A 15,000-nucleotide genomic window follows, 5' to 3' on the forward strand; every position below is an offset into this window, starting at 1 on the left:
TGTGTGTGTCTGTCTGTGTGTGTGTGTCTGTCTGTGTGCGTGTCTGTGTGTCTGTGTGTGTGCGTGTCTGTGTGCGTGTGTCTGTGTGTGTGCGTGTCTGTGTGCGTGTCTGTCTGTGTGTCTGTGTGTCTGTCTGTGTGCGTGTCTGTGTGTGTGTGTGTGTGCGTGTCTGTGTGCGTGTGTCTGTGTGTGTGCGTGTCTGTGTGTGTGTCTGTCTGTGTGTCTGTGTGTCTGTCTGTGTGCGTGTCTGTGTGTCTGTGTGTGTGCGTGTCTGTGTGCGTGTGTCTGTGTGTGTGCGTGTCTGTGTGCGTGTCTGTCTGTGTGTCTGTGTGTGTGTCTGTGTGCGTGTCTGTCTGTGTGTCTGTGTGTCTGTCTGTGTGCGTGTCTGTGTGTCTGTGTGTGTGCGTGTCTGTGTGCGTGTGTCTGTGTGTGTGCGTGTCTGTGTGCGTGTCTGTCTGTGTGTCTGTGTGTGTGTCTGTGTGTGTGTGTGTGTCTGTGTGTGTGTGCGTCTGTGTGTGTGTGTCTGTGTGCGTGTCTGTGTGTCTGTGCGTGTCTGTGTCTGTGTGCGTGTCTGTGTGTGTGCGTGTCTGTGTGTGTGTGTGTCTGTCTGTCTGTGTGTGTGTCTGTCTGTGTGCGTGTCTGTCTGTGTGCGTGTCTGTCTGTGTGCGTCTGTGTGTGTGTGTCTGTGTGCGTGTCTGTGTCTGTGTGTGTGTCTGTGTGTGTGTCTGTGTGTGTTTCTGTCTGTGTGCGTGTCTGTGTGTCTGTGTGTGTGTCTGTCTGTCTGTCTGTGTGTGTGTCTGTCTGTGTCTGTGTGCGTGTCTGTGTCTGTGTGTGTCTGTGTGTGTGTGTCTGTGTGCGTGTCTGTGTGTGTGCGTGTGTCTGTGTGTGTGTCTGTCTGTGTGCGTGTCTGTGTGTGCGTGTGTCTGTGTGTGTGTCTGTCTGTGTGCGTGTCTGTGTGTGCGTGTGTCTGTGTCTGTGTGTGTGTCTGTCTGTGTGTGTGTCTGTGTGTGTGCGTGTGTCTGTGTCTGTGTGTCTGTCTGTGTGTGTGTCTGTGTGTGCGTGTGTCTGTGTCTGTGTGTGTGTCTGTCTGTGTGTGTGTGTCTGTGTGTGTGTGTCTGTCTGTGTGTGTGTGTCTGTCTGTGTGTCTGTCTGTGTGTGTGCGTGTGTCTGTGTCTGTGTGTCTGTCTGTGTGTGTGCGTGTGTCTGTGTGTGTGTCTGTGTCTGTGTGTGTGTCTGTCTGTGTGTGTGTGTCTGTGTGTGTGTCTGTGTCTGTCTGTGTGTGTGTGTCTGTGTGTGTGTCTGTGTGTGTGCGTGTGTCTGTGCGTGTGTCTGTGCGTGTCTGTGTGTGTGTCTGTGTGTGCGTGTGTCTGTGCGTGTGTCTGTGTGCGTGTGTGTGTGTCTGTGTGTGTGTGTGTCTGTGTGTGTGTCTGTGTGCGTGTGTCTGTGTCTGTGTGTCTGTCTGTGTGTGTGTCTGTGTGTGTGCGTGTGTGTGTCTGTGTGTGTGCGTGTGTGTGTCTGTGTGCGTGTGTGTGTCTGTGTGCGTGTGTGTGTCTGTGTGCGTGTGTGTGTGTCTGTGTGTGTGTCTGTGTGTGTCTGTGCGTGTGTCTGTGCGTGTGTCTGTGTGCGTGTGTGTGTCTGTGTGTGTCACTGAAAGCTTACTGAGACTTTAAATAAGAGACCAATGAAAGCTCAGGGAGCTTGTGCCCACAGACCAGCAGAGACAGAAAGCTTTCTAAACCCAGTGTGGACTGTGATGTCAGGGTGGGCGGGGCTGAGGGGGCGTTCCTGGTGCAAATGGAACGCATCAACTGTATCCGAGGTCCTGCATGAACATTCAGGAGCTCGAGGTAAACCTGAACGTCTCAGCACTGACGCTCCTGATGTTACAGCTGTGTCACCTGCTGGCCCACCCACAGTGACGGGTCAGTGATCTAACACGACTGATGGCGCTCTCCTTCTATTCACAGCGTCAGCTTCAGTCCCTCCACACTTACTTGAGCGACTGGTTCTTGTCCTTCGTCTTGTGCTCCACCACCATTTTGCCACTCTGACCCACAGTGAAGGCGAAGGTGCCCTGCACATGCTGAGGGTAACGCAGTTTGTGCAAATGCTTCCTGAAAACTTCCGCCAGATCGGACGCCACCTCCTCATCAAAGGCAATCTTCATAAGCTACACAGAGACAGAGACAACACGAGGTCAGAGCGCCAGTTCTAGTTTGGCTGAGAGCTGATCGGCGTGATTCTGAGGAAGGTACCTGGAAGGTGCAGGACCGCAGCTGGAGCCCCTCCTGGACAAACTGGTCCATCGTTAACGAGACCGATATCCTCTTCTCCTTTGTCAGGGAGGCGACGGGGAAGGAGCGAGTGACTGCCTGCTCTCCAACTGCAGGAGGACACCGCGGTCAGCGACAGAACGGGACAATCGACAGAGCTGCAGCCAAAATTCCTCTTACCCAGTGGATCGGTGGGCGTGCCCTTGAAGATGAGCCGGTACGTGGTAAGGAAGATGGCGCCCTCCGCTGGCAGTAGAGGCGGACCTCCCATTAGCCCCGTGGCCTCCTCGCGCCCATCGGGGATTAGGTGAACACGCATGCCTTCCATCACCAGCTCCTCGCCAGGCAACAGAGTCGGCCTCAGCAGCTTGGGCTGAAAGACAGAGAGCGACAGAGATGACCCCGTGCTACGACATCACAGCCAAACATGGCCGACAGACATCTAAAACTACATGCGCTTATCTTAGTCACAGGAACACACTTTGTTAAAGAACCACTGCAACCGTTGCATGCTTTCACACCCGTGCTGAGGGCAACCTGCACCAGTGCATGAGCCCACAGACACACAGAGAAACATGTCACAATGTGCAGCGATGGTCTCAGTGGGCCGACTGCTGAACAAGAGCAAATAAGAAGCTGGCTTTTTCCTCTAGACCCTTACATCACTTCCTGTCCTCCGGCGAGGCCTGGGAGGTTTCTAAAGAGCGGAAATCAATTACAGCTTTGGTAGCGTGTTGCCACCCTGAGCCACAAGTTCAGCTGTTATTCGCCTGACCCTGCATGCTGCGAGAGCAGGGCAGAGATGGAGGGCGCCCTTCCTGGATCAAGCTCACATACAGCCGCCCATCATGAACAGCACCCTTCAGATGGAAGGCACGCAGCTCTGAAGGCCCTGGGAGAGCCGCTCCGGCCTCAGATAGCAGACTGCACACCCCACATGCACAGCTCCGGCGTGCTGCGAGTCACACGCTTCTGTCTGCAGCTGACAGACGTACCTGCCGTGGCGCTTTGAGCCTGAGCTGAAGGGATTGGTGAAGAGGGGAGTGGGCGGGGCTGGTTGGGGTTCTGCATGGCCTTTGTCCAGTGGGATGTAAAAACATGAATTGGTTACCTTTTGGATGGGAGGCAGTCTCTTACTCTCCCTGTGGACTGCTTCCAACGTCTCGATGTGCATTTGAACGATATCTGCAGAGTGAGAGTGCAGAGACAGCGTGAGGCTCGAGTGCTTCATGCGTGTGGCTGACATGAGGCAGACGCGGCGATTCGTCCATACCTGGTATCATGGCGTGGAGAGCTTTGAGGTGCTCGTTGGTCACGCCGCTCTCGTTGCACACTTTATCGACAAAGCGGTTAATGAAGCGCACCACAGAGTTGGCCACGTCTGAGCTCTCTGCGTCTTCGAAGCCGCTCTCCGTGTCGTAGCTTTCCGCCATGCTGCCTGCAATGCTGCAACACAAACACACGCTCTGAGCACGGACGAAGCCCCAGCTGATCGAACAACTCGATGTAAACAATAACTCCACACTCATGGGCGATGCGCGTGCTGGTCACAGAATAAAAGGAACGGTCTCTGTTTTAAAGACAGATGTTGGGATTTCACAATAAAAGCCTGTCTTACTAAACACAAAGTGAATGTGACAAAAACAGACATTTTATGTCTCAGCCAATCAGCCGCTTTGAGTGTGACAGTGTTTGATGACACTAAGACATGCTTAGCTGGATTGTGTGAAGATAAAAACATGTTTCTAAAGACTTGTTTGTACTGTGGGCGCGCCCTCTGTGGGCAGACGGGCGCTCCTACCTGTTTGTGACGTAGCTGTTGCTGACGCTCTCCACGTCTCCGAGGCCGGAGCTCCGCAGCAGCCGGTTCTTGCTGGTGTCCAGCGGGAGCAGCAGGTAGCTCATCCTGTTGGCGTAGTGGATGGCCTGGCTGAATACCGTGCTCTCCTCCTTCTGCACGCGCTCCATCTGCATTTCTTTGCTGAGCGTCGGCCACAGCCGGCTCTGCTCTGACGCCAGCTCCAGGGCGCCGATTTCCCTTCTGTTGCCCGAGGCGACGTGCTGTTCCTGAGAACACATCGGGATGGACAAAGCTCCGTCAGTTAGACGGTGAACTTTTAATCACGTGTGCGGAGCATGGGACATGCGGGCGCTCTGCTCACCGAGTTGTTGTGCTGCCCTCCGTCCTCCGTCTCCAGGTACAGGTGTCGGATGTGGTTCTGCACGTCGCTGTAGAACATGGCCTCCCAGAACTGCATGTTGGTCCACACCATGTGCTCCTGCACACAGCTGTAGGCAAACTGGGTGACGCCTGCTCCCAGTTTCTGTCAGACAGAACACAGACGTCCAATCACAGGCTCAGTAACACCTCAAGCTGTACAGTGTGGGCGAACTCTCATTTTAGGAAGGATGCACTCACTCTGCAGAAGGCTGTGACCAGGGGAAGAAGCGCCGCCGCGATCCCGTGTTCATCCATGTGTGAACAGTCCTGAACAGAAAGAGCAGGAAAGCACTGAGCTCCAAAACAACGAAGCACAGAGACGTGTGTGAGGCTTCACGCTTGACCTGCAAAGACTTCTATGACATGTGATCAGCCTGTATACACCTCCAACAGAAGAAGCGGCTCGTGTTTAAGAGCATCTGCTCTGGCAACAGCCAGGTCGGCGAGCTGCAGCTGTGGAAACCTGACGAGTGAACAACAGTAACACAGCTGTTACTGTCACTCTGACGAGGCTGAATCCATTCTACAGGAAGTCAAAGCTGCCACCTGATGTCAGTATGGGTCACACTCTGAACACTTCCCATAATGCCGTTCAGCGGCTTGTTTTGTGACGCCCACAGGCACGTCCTCGTGGTGTGCTTCGACACTATCAGGCCCCTTGTGTGCCGGCTCACCTGTAAGGTGCAGTTCATCATGCGCACAATGTAGTCAAACTGCTGGTCATCCAGCACAGCTCGGTTCTGCAGGACATGTTGATTGAGCTCCTGAGTCAAACACACGCGAGCTGCCCGACCCTTCAACGCCCGCAGCACCGCTGGCATCAGCTGCACAGACGACGTGACAAACGACCACGATCAACACACAAAAACAGCCTGCAGACCGAACAAAGTTTGTGAGTGCGTCACAGACACACACGCGTCTTTACCTTCTTGGCCTCCAGCATTTTGTTCTCAAAAATGTACGTGATGCAGTTCCTGACCACCTCCAGCCTGCGAGCGCTGTTCGCCATCACGTTGCCGTTCCTGTCCACGATATCTCCTGTGGAGCAAAGGGCGTCAGACTCGCCACAGCACAGAAGCTACGCCTCCTACGCACGCACTGTCAGACTGTATGAGGTTAACACAGGAAGTTTAAGATGCACGTAAGCAGGGTCAGCGCCAACTCAGAGCGGGTGTTGGCCGCCTTCAGTTAACCTCACGTTACAGTTTCACCACACTGAGGCTTCGGCCGATATGAGTTTGCAGTCGGGTCACGTGCATGCTAAGAACAGCTCACCCAGCGGCGGCCCAGATGGCACCATGCTCTTGAGCTCCGGCTTGACGGCGGGAGGTGCGGTCTTGAGCTTGGCAGCAGCGTGATCGATGAACAGCTGCACCGCTACGTCGTCCAGCATGGGGAACGGCGCCCGATTCTGTGCGTTGTTCTGACTGTTTTCTGACGGTCGCTGGATTTTGTGCATGGCCACAGCGGGGTAGGGATTCTCCTGAGAAAACAGAAAGACGGCGATCGTTGAAGGAAGAACGGAGGAATGGCGACAAACAGAAACCGTAAGAAAGTTCAATCGATGAAACGCACATTTTTGAAGAGCTGCTCTGCAACCTCCTTGGCATGGTTCATGACTTTGTGCGGACAGGCCTCCTCTTGTCGTATCCGCTCCACCTGGTTTGCTACCAGCTGTAGAAAGAGGACAGCAGTGATGTTAGTAGCTTTCTTCCGTATCTGAGCCACACTGTGCTCAGTGACCAACGATCGTGTCTAGGGCTGCTCAATTAATCAAATTTTACGCTCCGTGTTGTGTAACTATTTTTAAATCCCTGTAGAACCTGAACCTTGTAAGCTAGCGCAATAATTGTTTTTGCATATGAAACCGGAGGAGTTGTACTTACATCTGATGCCATCAGCTTGTCCTCGGTCACGGTTTCCTTCCACATATAGCTTTGCAAAAACTGCATAAAAAGCGCTTGCAGGAACAAAAACATAATATTCCAGAAACACGCTTTGCCGATCCCATCAGCTGTTGGTAACACTTCCCACAGTGAAACAGACGTCAGCGCGAACGATCGCATGTCCGCCGTTTCCTGTCCGAAACTGGAAGTGACGTCATTTTCGCGGAAAATGTAGTTTTTTTTACTTGTAGGCCTTAAAAGCCTATACTGGTGTTTTTATAAGTCATGTTTGACTTTTCTGAATAGTTGCTGGGATGCTTAGAACTCAAACTTCACTGCTGGAAATAGTTTATTTTGATGCACCTGCTGTTTTCTTTGCAAATTTGCATCATAGGATTGTTTTTCATTTTTTCTGCAGTATATAAAAATTGGTGTATCTCCAAATTCAGTAAAAATATAATATAAGCTCTGGCGGACTTGGTTCTATGGTAGGTCGTAAGGGTTAAATAAATATCGTCAAATAATCGAGATCTCAATTTCAGTGAAAATAATCGTGATTATCATTTTTGCCATAATCGAGCAGCCCTAATCGTGTCATCGGTGCACCAGGTTGGAACGTTTTCAGTTACGTCAGTAAAGGTTTGTGTGACAGCTGTTCATGGTAAATGCACTGATTCTTATACAGCGCGTCTCTACTCTCCCGGAGTGCTCAAAGCCCTCTATACAACATTCACACCCACTCATACAAGCACTTCCTTCTATACTTAAGTGCAATCTAAGCATTCACACTCCGCTGGACTCATTAGAGGGCAGCGGGGGGTTAGTTTCTTGCCCGAGGATACTTGGCAGACTGGGGAAGCCAAGCATCGAACCACCAACCTTCCAGTCAGTAGCTGATCTGCTCTACCGCCTGAGCCACACTTGTTGACTAGTCACGATTACGTCGACTATCAAAATAGCCGATGCGTCGTTTGAAGCTTTGTAAGATCCTGAAATTTAAGAGTGTAGTAACAGACTGAAACAGAAGGTGGTAGCACTGCATGTACAAGCTGGAAGAAGAAGAAGAAGAAGCAGAAGAAGAAGAAGCAGAAGAAGAAGAAGAAGAAGAAGAAGAAGCAGAAGAAGAAGAAGAAGAAGAAGAAGAAGAAGCAGAAGAAGAAGAAGCAGAAGAAGCAGAAGAAGAAGAAGAAGCAGATTTGAAGGATGGGTCGGCGTATCCTTCGTGGCCCACCATGTCCCAGAATGTTGTCTGAGCACCGTCAGTAATGTAAACATGTTTAACAACAACATTGTTATTGGGGGGAAATCCTTTCAAATCGACCTATCAGCTGCCTCCACACAGGTAAGTCCTGGGAGCCACATGCTGCACGGCCTCCTGGCTGATTGCTTCTTCCCAGAGGAGACTCAAACATGTGCTGACATGTCAGCTTAACACGTTTTTCCACTCGTAGCTGTCATGAACTACTGTGCTCTGCGATCGCACAAACAGGAGCGAACGGGTAGATGTTTGTGTTGAAAGACTCACGTCATCAAACAGGTCGGTGGCTCTGTAGGGGGGACCTCTCTCCGACACAAAGCCGGCGAACGCCATGCCGTCTAACACCTTGGTGAGGAAGTCGTCCTCTGACAGCGCCCTCTGGCCCAGGAAGGCAGCCTGTGGAAAAACGTTAGCAGCAATCCCATCAAGACTCTTTGACCACACAATGACCTGGAAAAGCTCATCCATGCCTTTGTAACGTCAAGGCTAGATTATTGTAATTCACTTTATTTTGGTCTCCACTCTACCCTTCTACATAGATTACAGACAGTCCAGAATGCCGCTGCACGCATTCTAACTAAAACTAAGAAGTTTGCTCACATCACTCCCGTCCTTGCTGATCTGCACTGGTTGCCTGTGAAATTTCGTATTCAATTTAAAATTCTGTTGCTTACTTTTAAAATTACTAATAACACAGGACCAAGCTATCTTAAGGAACTCTTAAACTCATATGCTCCTGCGAGGGCTTCAAGATCTTCCTCACAGTTATTGTTGGTTCAGCCCAGATCTCGTTTGAAGTCTAGAGGTGATCGAGCGTTTGCTCTAGCTGCACCTGAGCTGTGGAACAATCTCCCGATTGGCATCCGGGCATCTGACTCTATTCAATCTTTTAAATCACGGCTTAAAACATATCTGTTTGAACTTGCTTTTTCTACCAGTTAAATCCTGGCCTTGTTTGCAGTGAGTTATTCTATTAATTTTTCTGTTTGTCTTGCGTTGTCTATGTTCTCTATCACTGTGTTTGATGGTACAGCTTTACTTTGCTATAGCTATGTGCTATAGTTTACTCTTATTAGTGGTTTTTACCTGTGAACATAATTCCACACTTATATGACTCTGATGTTATAGTGTTAATTGTTTTATTCTTTTATGTAAAGCACTTTGGCATGCCCTTGGCTTTTAAATGTGCTCTATAAATAAAGATTGTTGTTGTTGTTCTTTGTTTCCTTGGATGCACATTAACAGCGGTGTGCTGTGCCAGGACATTCCTGTACCTTATGGAAGCGAATCACAGGCTCTGGGTGAATGCGGATGATATGTAAACACCAGCGATAGCCCTGGAAGAGCCGAGCGAACAGCCACAGAAAGACCGCTCGGATCTCCTTGTCCTGAAACGCACACAGTAAAGACGACTGTCACACAGAGGAACTGAAAGAGTCTGGAAGCCTGAACCTGCCAGAGTTTATGACCTCCACCACCTCTTATGCCATCGATATAAGACAAAAACACTAATGCTGGTGTTGTGTAATTACAGCGTATGAATCACTACATGAGTTTACTCCTTGCCTGGATTTTGAGAGCAGAGGGTTGCGTGGACTGTGGGGGGAATGCATGATCGGCAACTTCCAGCTCCGGATCCAAAACCTGCAGGAACAGAAAACAAAGTCCATCACTGCTGACCACAAGTCTCTGCTGCTGATTCCTGCTGATACGGACAACAGCACAAACTCACCGTTTTCAGAGTGATGGAGCTCTGAGCTTGTATTCACTAGACTACGTGGTTAAAGCACATTTACTACACAGGTGCAAAGTTTCCTGTCAGATGTGAACAACATCTGGGAAAGCTCAGAAGAAGAGTAAGTCAGTGGCAGAGTGTGCAGACACACATCATCCTTGGTTACAGCTTTTAGGCTCAGAACAAATTCATCTGGCTAAGTGTAAGGACAGCTGAGCAGCTAAGCCCTGGTTTAGGGTTGCTATCCAACCGTCTCCAGCATCAGCGTGGTTCCTGGAGCAGCAGCACACTGAGGGACAACTGAACAGACGAGTCCCAGATCAGCTTCACACGCAGGGCTGTCAGTGTGGCAGATATCTGCTGTGCCTGGACTTTGTGTGTCAGAGTTGGATCTGTTTTCATCGCTCTGCCAGCTGAGGCCTATAACCCAGTGAACTATCAGAGCAGCGTTAGCACCACAGCAGTCTCAGGGTTAAGAGTCATGAAGCACACAGAACGGCGCAGTGACAAAAACAAAACTTTCAAAATAAATTATTTTTCTATTAAATCGATCCATTCCTTTGAGCCCTGACGTCTTTGGTATGTGGCCTAAGTCAGCAGGGCCAAGTTCAGTGTCTCTCTGGAGGGCACAGAGCTGTCGAATGATGCTGCTGCAATAACATCTGTGGCTCATCGATGTAGACTGAGACAGTGAGCACATAAGACCAAACTGAACCCAACACGACTGTAAGGAAGAGGACTCCCTTACTGCATTTATTTATATTGTATTGTCTGTATAGCACTTGAGGATCAGATACAGATAACTGCTCGTTTATGTACGAGGCATTCCTGTTTATCCAAGTCTGAGGTACGTCCCACAATCAGGGGAATTTACGATGAATCCAGCTGCAACATGCAACCACAACTAAGAGTTTGGATCATGGCAGTGCAGCACAGTGCAGGCTAAAAACACTCTTCAGGACACACAAGCGTTCTGTAGCTCTTCATCTTAGCTGACGTTTTCTAAAGCAGCACACGGTCTAACAGGTTACTCCACAACACACCTACCAGCGCTGCACTTGTGCATCTCAGTATTAGCATCCTTACTGCAGTGTAAGCTCTCAGCACTGAAACAGACAACGATTAAAATCGTTCGGCACTCCTCTCTCACGTTACTGTTGATGAGTGTCTAAAAAGAAACCGTACTGTGAGTGTCCGTGGGAAGAGCCTGACAAGTTCAAATACCAGGCTGCATGTCTGCGCTGAAAATGCAAAGCACCCTCCTCCAAATAAACACCCTCTACCCTTTGTCTCCGTGCACACAGAAGCTCAGTCGTTTACTCCAAGAGACATTATCTAAAAGGCAGAACAGAGTTTATCTGGCAGACATGTGAGTGTTTAGTTTGACTTGTCATCACTCGATAAAAGAAAACTACTGTTGATCTAAATGTTTCGACAGGACGAAACTCTAACTGGGGAAACACAAGATCGTTTATCCAGAAATGGAACATGTTCAAACACAAAACTGTGTTTAAATACAGCAGACCAGGACCACTACTGAGGTCCTTTTACCTTTGACTTCGTATTCAAGCATGCGCTTCTGTTTATCCTGTGGAACAAATCAGGTTCCAGTTATGTTGATGTGACATGTGCTGCACAGGGACAGCAGCAGCAGCTCAGGCCTCCGTGATATCTGCACATCTGTGTTTCACTCTCAGCTTCACTGTCAACGAGTTACAAAGTTTGTCCATGTTTCATGTGCAGGAAAAGGACAAAGCATGAAAAGCAAAGGGCTGTGAGTATTATATGACCGCTGTATAACTGTATCAGACGGCGCGTGAGCAACACTTTGTGTTTACATATTATTTCTCACTACACTTTACTCATGGCTGAGACTGTAAAATGACTGCATATCCAGTAAACTGCTCATAAACTGGGTATCACTTCCTGTAGCTCAAACCGATTTACTCACAGCTGATATGGTTACGAGCATGAACAGCTTTGCTGTATCATCTCCATTGTTATGAGATTTGCACAAAGCAAACAGAGCTGACAAAGGAAGCAGGAAGAAAAATCGATGTATTGGGCCTTTATCAATAATAAGGAAGCTGGAGGCATTTATAAAAAGTGTTTCTCAGAAAGGGCAGGTGCTGCAGTGCTGGAAGGAGGTGAAGAACAGCTTGATAAGAACACAAGAACAGTGTTTGGTTGGTGAGCGCGCTGCATCCAAGCAGCGGGGCTTAAAAAAGGGGAAATCCTATCAGTGACATAACCATTCAAATGTAGTAATAAGCAAAGGACTGCAGCGCTGTGCCTCAGTACAAACCGACCTCTGTGGTTGTGCATTTATCAGATAACTCAGCACTAAGGCTGCATTTCCACAGTTAAGGTGACGACACACTCGGCACTTCTTAAATGTATCTGACTTTTTTGGCAGGTATAAAAAAAAAAAAATCATACTTGGAAATGATCTCCACCCCAGTCAAGCCCAACAAGAACACACTGCTGTGCAGTATTTCAGACGTGATTAATGATAAAGTCCCGCCTTAAATGCTTTCAATGCATCCCTGCTTGTATTTACATGTTTTTACTTCAATAACATTGCAGTCAGAGACGACTGCTTGGAGTCTATCAGGGCTTTTTACACAGGGACTGGAGCACTGGACAAAACCGCTTATTCCTTTCAGCTGAAGTCAATACTAGGAAAGAGAAGCACTTCCTGAACATGTTACTGGCACCTAATCCCATAAAGAGCACTGGGAAGTCTGGTGGTAGAAACCACCCACGTGATGCTACTGAGACTTCCCAGTAATCGTGTGCATTGTGGCTTTGGGTGTGTTTAAGCTGCAGCTCTTACCATGGAGAGTGCCGTCTGGGTCTGCTGGAGCAGAGGTTCAGGCAGCAGGGAGATGTGGACGCACTCGGGGATGGTAACTGTGCCTCCATCCAGGTCGGCAATGATCACGTCCAGCTGCACACGCACGCACACACACACACGCACACGCACACGATTAACATCTGTGCTTCAGGGAGTGCTGATAAGAAGTGAAACAGGAGCTGATTAGATCAAGTGGAAGACAAACACAGTGGCCTCTGAGCAGCTGCTCGTTACATGACCCAGTCGATCAAACCACAGAGCGCACAGTCACATATCAGTGACACACAACCACTGCTCTTACAGCAATAAAGGTAGAAAACACAGCCCCCTGTAGCTAAAGGTTGTGATGGGGCAGCACGCAGCCACACGTGATGAGTCCCGCTAACGCCATCATCAGGCCTCAACCTGGTTTCCTCGATCGTGACACTGAATCACCAACTACTGTCCTGGACGCTGATGTGTCTCGGCCGAGTTTACAAAGACGACTACGTGACAAAGCGATGCATCTACCAAGGTTAGCAGGTAGCAAACAGCTGGATGGCAGCAGCTTAAAGACGGATCCGCGGGTCAGTACGAGCTCACACGACTCACAGCTACGAGCCGCGTCAGAGCTTTTCTTATTGACGTGCATTTCACAGAGAAAGCTGTCCCTGTGTGACTGTGTGAAACTATGAAACGCGCCCTTTGTCCTCTAAACACTACGATATCACACATCTACCCCAGCCTGCAGCAGCTGTGTGTAGAGTGCACTGTGCAGGGATGTGTGATTGTTTCAGTGCTGATACAGCGCCGGGTTGGCACAGATGGCTGTGTGTCGCTAACCTGCTCTCGTGTTCATTTCCCTTCCACAGCTGTTTGATAACTGTCGTACACAAAATGTTTACAGTGGCGAACGCAGCTCACAAACCTCCTTTAGACACGTGTGTCGTGGCGAGCAGTCATCACAGACACGTGACGTCCGCCTTAAAAACAAAAGCTTTCTGGTGTCAGCGCTGAAGCTCCACAGCTGTGATCAGACGTTTACACTCATCGAACGTTTACTCTGGTCCCTCTCCACTCAGCATTAAACTAGTTCCCACTAGTGTCTGTGGGTGCCTTGTGTGAAAGCCTGCACTGGCCATCAACAGCATCTGGTTCAGGTGGAACTCACTAAGAGACGCTGTGTGGAGTCACACGTGTGCACACATTTCTTGCTTTATCAAGAACACTGTTCAATAACTTCACCTACAGAAATCATTAAAAGGCCCAAATCACAAGGACAGCAGCTTTAGCCAAACCCAAGCAAGCGTTCGTTCATCGTCCCCTCAAAGACAGCTCCGTCTTTTTAGAACACGCGCTTCCTGTCCCCGGACAGCGCTCCCTGCCGACACACTTCCAAATACTGCTGATGTCACTTTAATCATATATAAGCTCACAAAACATCAACACGTTAAAGGATATCCAAGTACATTTTTTAAATAAAATGCTCGACTATTCCAATGCTCAAGATAAGCCCCGCCTCCCTCTGTACAGCTGGTGGTTGTTAAAGGAAAGCTCCGTCAGGTCGATGACACACGACAACACTCCTGTCTGGGTTCTTTCCTCAGCAAAGCTTTAAGACACAGGTTCAGCCTTACCATTGCTGACACTGCTCTTTGCTGTCGCACTGATGAAAACTACCTCGTGTAGCCTCATATTCACTAAGCTGCAAACAGTGAGGACCCACCAGCTCTTGAGTCTCAGAGCGGAAGAAGGAATTGACACCAATGATGAAGGGCGTGGGGGTGCTCAGGACCTCGAGGAGTTTTCCAGGTAGGATGGGAATGTAAGTGAAGCTGAGAAAACACAACAACAAGAGACTTTACACACGTCCTGCACTCAGCAGTGTCTACACTGTGGCTTCATCAACAGGAGTGGGACATACCTGTATTTGAGAGGAAACATGATGGCCAGCAGTGCCCGGCAGGCGTCCGTTAGTCTCTGGTAGCTGCTGGACAGGAACAGGATTTTATGCTCCGTCAGGGCGGCGCAGAACAGACAGAGAACATTGGCGATACCTGAGGGAGGACAGAGGACGTGTCATCCACCTCACCTGCTGCATGCACGCACAGAAATATTGGTGATTTGAAGTTTCATCATATTTGATAGGGTTGAAGGTTCTCATGTCTTTTAAACTGCAGAATCAACCTGCATTTATTCTTTGAACACTAAAAGTGTAAAACTGTAAGCAAACTATCCTCTGATTGGCTGGCTCTCAGAAACAGAAGGTCTGAGCAGCAGGTCGTGGCCACAGCCATGTGTGAGATGCTTATGGAGATATCCATGTTCTTCATGCAGAGCAAAGAGGATAAAAAGGTCTAACATGGAGAGTTTGTGTTTAACACTGACAGAAAATGAAGCCACGGGTCTTCCCCGGCCTGTAGCAGACACGTTTTATCACAAAGATCACGCACAGTATTGTTTACATGCATCTCACATGAGGTGACATTGCTCACGAAGTAACAGAGCAGTAATTTTCATATGTGCTCGTACCGAGCTGTCTGAAGAGCTGGGCCACACTGCTGCCACTGACAGGAAGAGACTCGTTGATCGGAGTCTGGATGACTTGCCGGTCGCCAGCACCTAATGTTATAGTCCGCTAAACATAAGAGAGGAGAGAAAAGAAGGATTTGAAAGCGGGTGTGAAAACGGCAGATTAATGGTGGTGGTCAGAGTCGGGGTTTGGCGGCGTGGTTTAATCACAACTGTGTATGTCCACAGAGCGGAGTGATTCAGAGACAGAGATGGAGAA

At 49.3% G+C, this 15,000-nt stretch overlaps 1 protein-coding gene across 5 annotated transcripts in view; it reads right to left on the bottom strand.

The window, feature by feature from the left end:
* sbf1 (SET binding factor 1) overlaps positions 1-15,000 on the bottom strand; it is a 54,960-nt gene that overhangs the window by 8,964 nt on the left and 30,996 nt on the right. For all 5 annotated transcript variants that reach the window (XM_082511288.1, XM_082511291.1, XM_082511289.1 and 2 more), the window contains 19 exons: positions 14,742-14,847; positions 14,134-14,266; positions 13,936-14,044; positions 12,210-12,323; positions 9,205-9,282; positions 8,913-9,026; positions 7,906-8,034; positions 6,070-6,168; positions 5,770-5,977; positions 5,420-5,532; positions 5,169-5,318; positions 4,693-4,761; positions 4,436-4,597; positions 4,075-4,340; positions 3,547-3,719; positions 3,385-3,458; positions 2,454-2,646; positions 2,256-2,383; positions 1,995-2,170 (listed from right to left, as the gene is read on the bottom strand). In XM_082511288.1, the coding sequence (XP_082367414.1) occupies positions 1,995-2,170; positions 2,256-2,383; positions 2,454-2,646; positions 3,385-3,458; positions 3,547-3,719; positions 4,075-4,340; positions 4,436-4,597; positions 4,693-4,761; positions 5,169-5,318; positions 5,420-5,532; positions 5,770-5,977; positions 6,070-6,168; positions 7,906-8,034; positions 8,913-9,026; positions 9,205-9,282; positions 12,210-12,323; positions 13,936-14,044; positions 14,134-14,266; positions 14,742-14,847 (2,594 nt within the window). The remainder of the gene's footprint in view (positions 1-1,994; positions 2,171-2,255; positions 2,384-2,453; positions 2,647-3,384; positions 3,459-3,546; positions 3,720-4,074; positions 4,341-4,435; positions 4,598-4,692; positions 4,762-5,168; positions 5,319-5,419; positions 5,533-5,769; positions 5,978-6,069; positions 6,169-7,905; positions 8,035-8,912; positions 9,027-9,204; positions 9,283-12,209; positions 12,324-13,935; positions 14,045-14,133; positions 14,267-14,741; positions 14,848-15,000) is intronic.

Source organism: Aulonocara stuartgranti, assembly GCF_965226115.1.
Source record: "Aulonocara stuartgranti genome assembly, chromosome: 17".
Lineage (NCBI taxonomy): Eukaryota > Metazoa > Chordata > Actinopteri > Cichliformes > Cichlidae > Aulonocara > Aulonocara stuartgranti.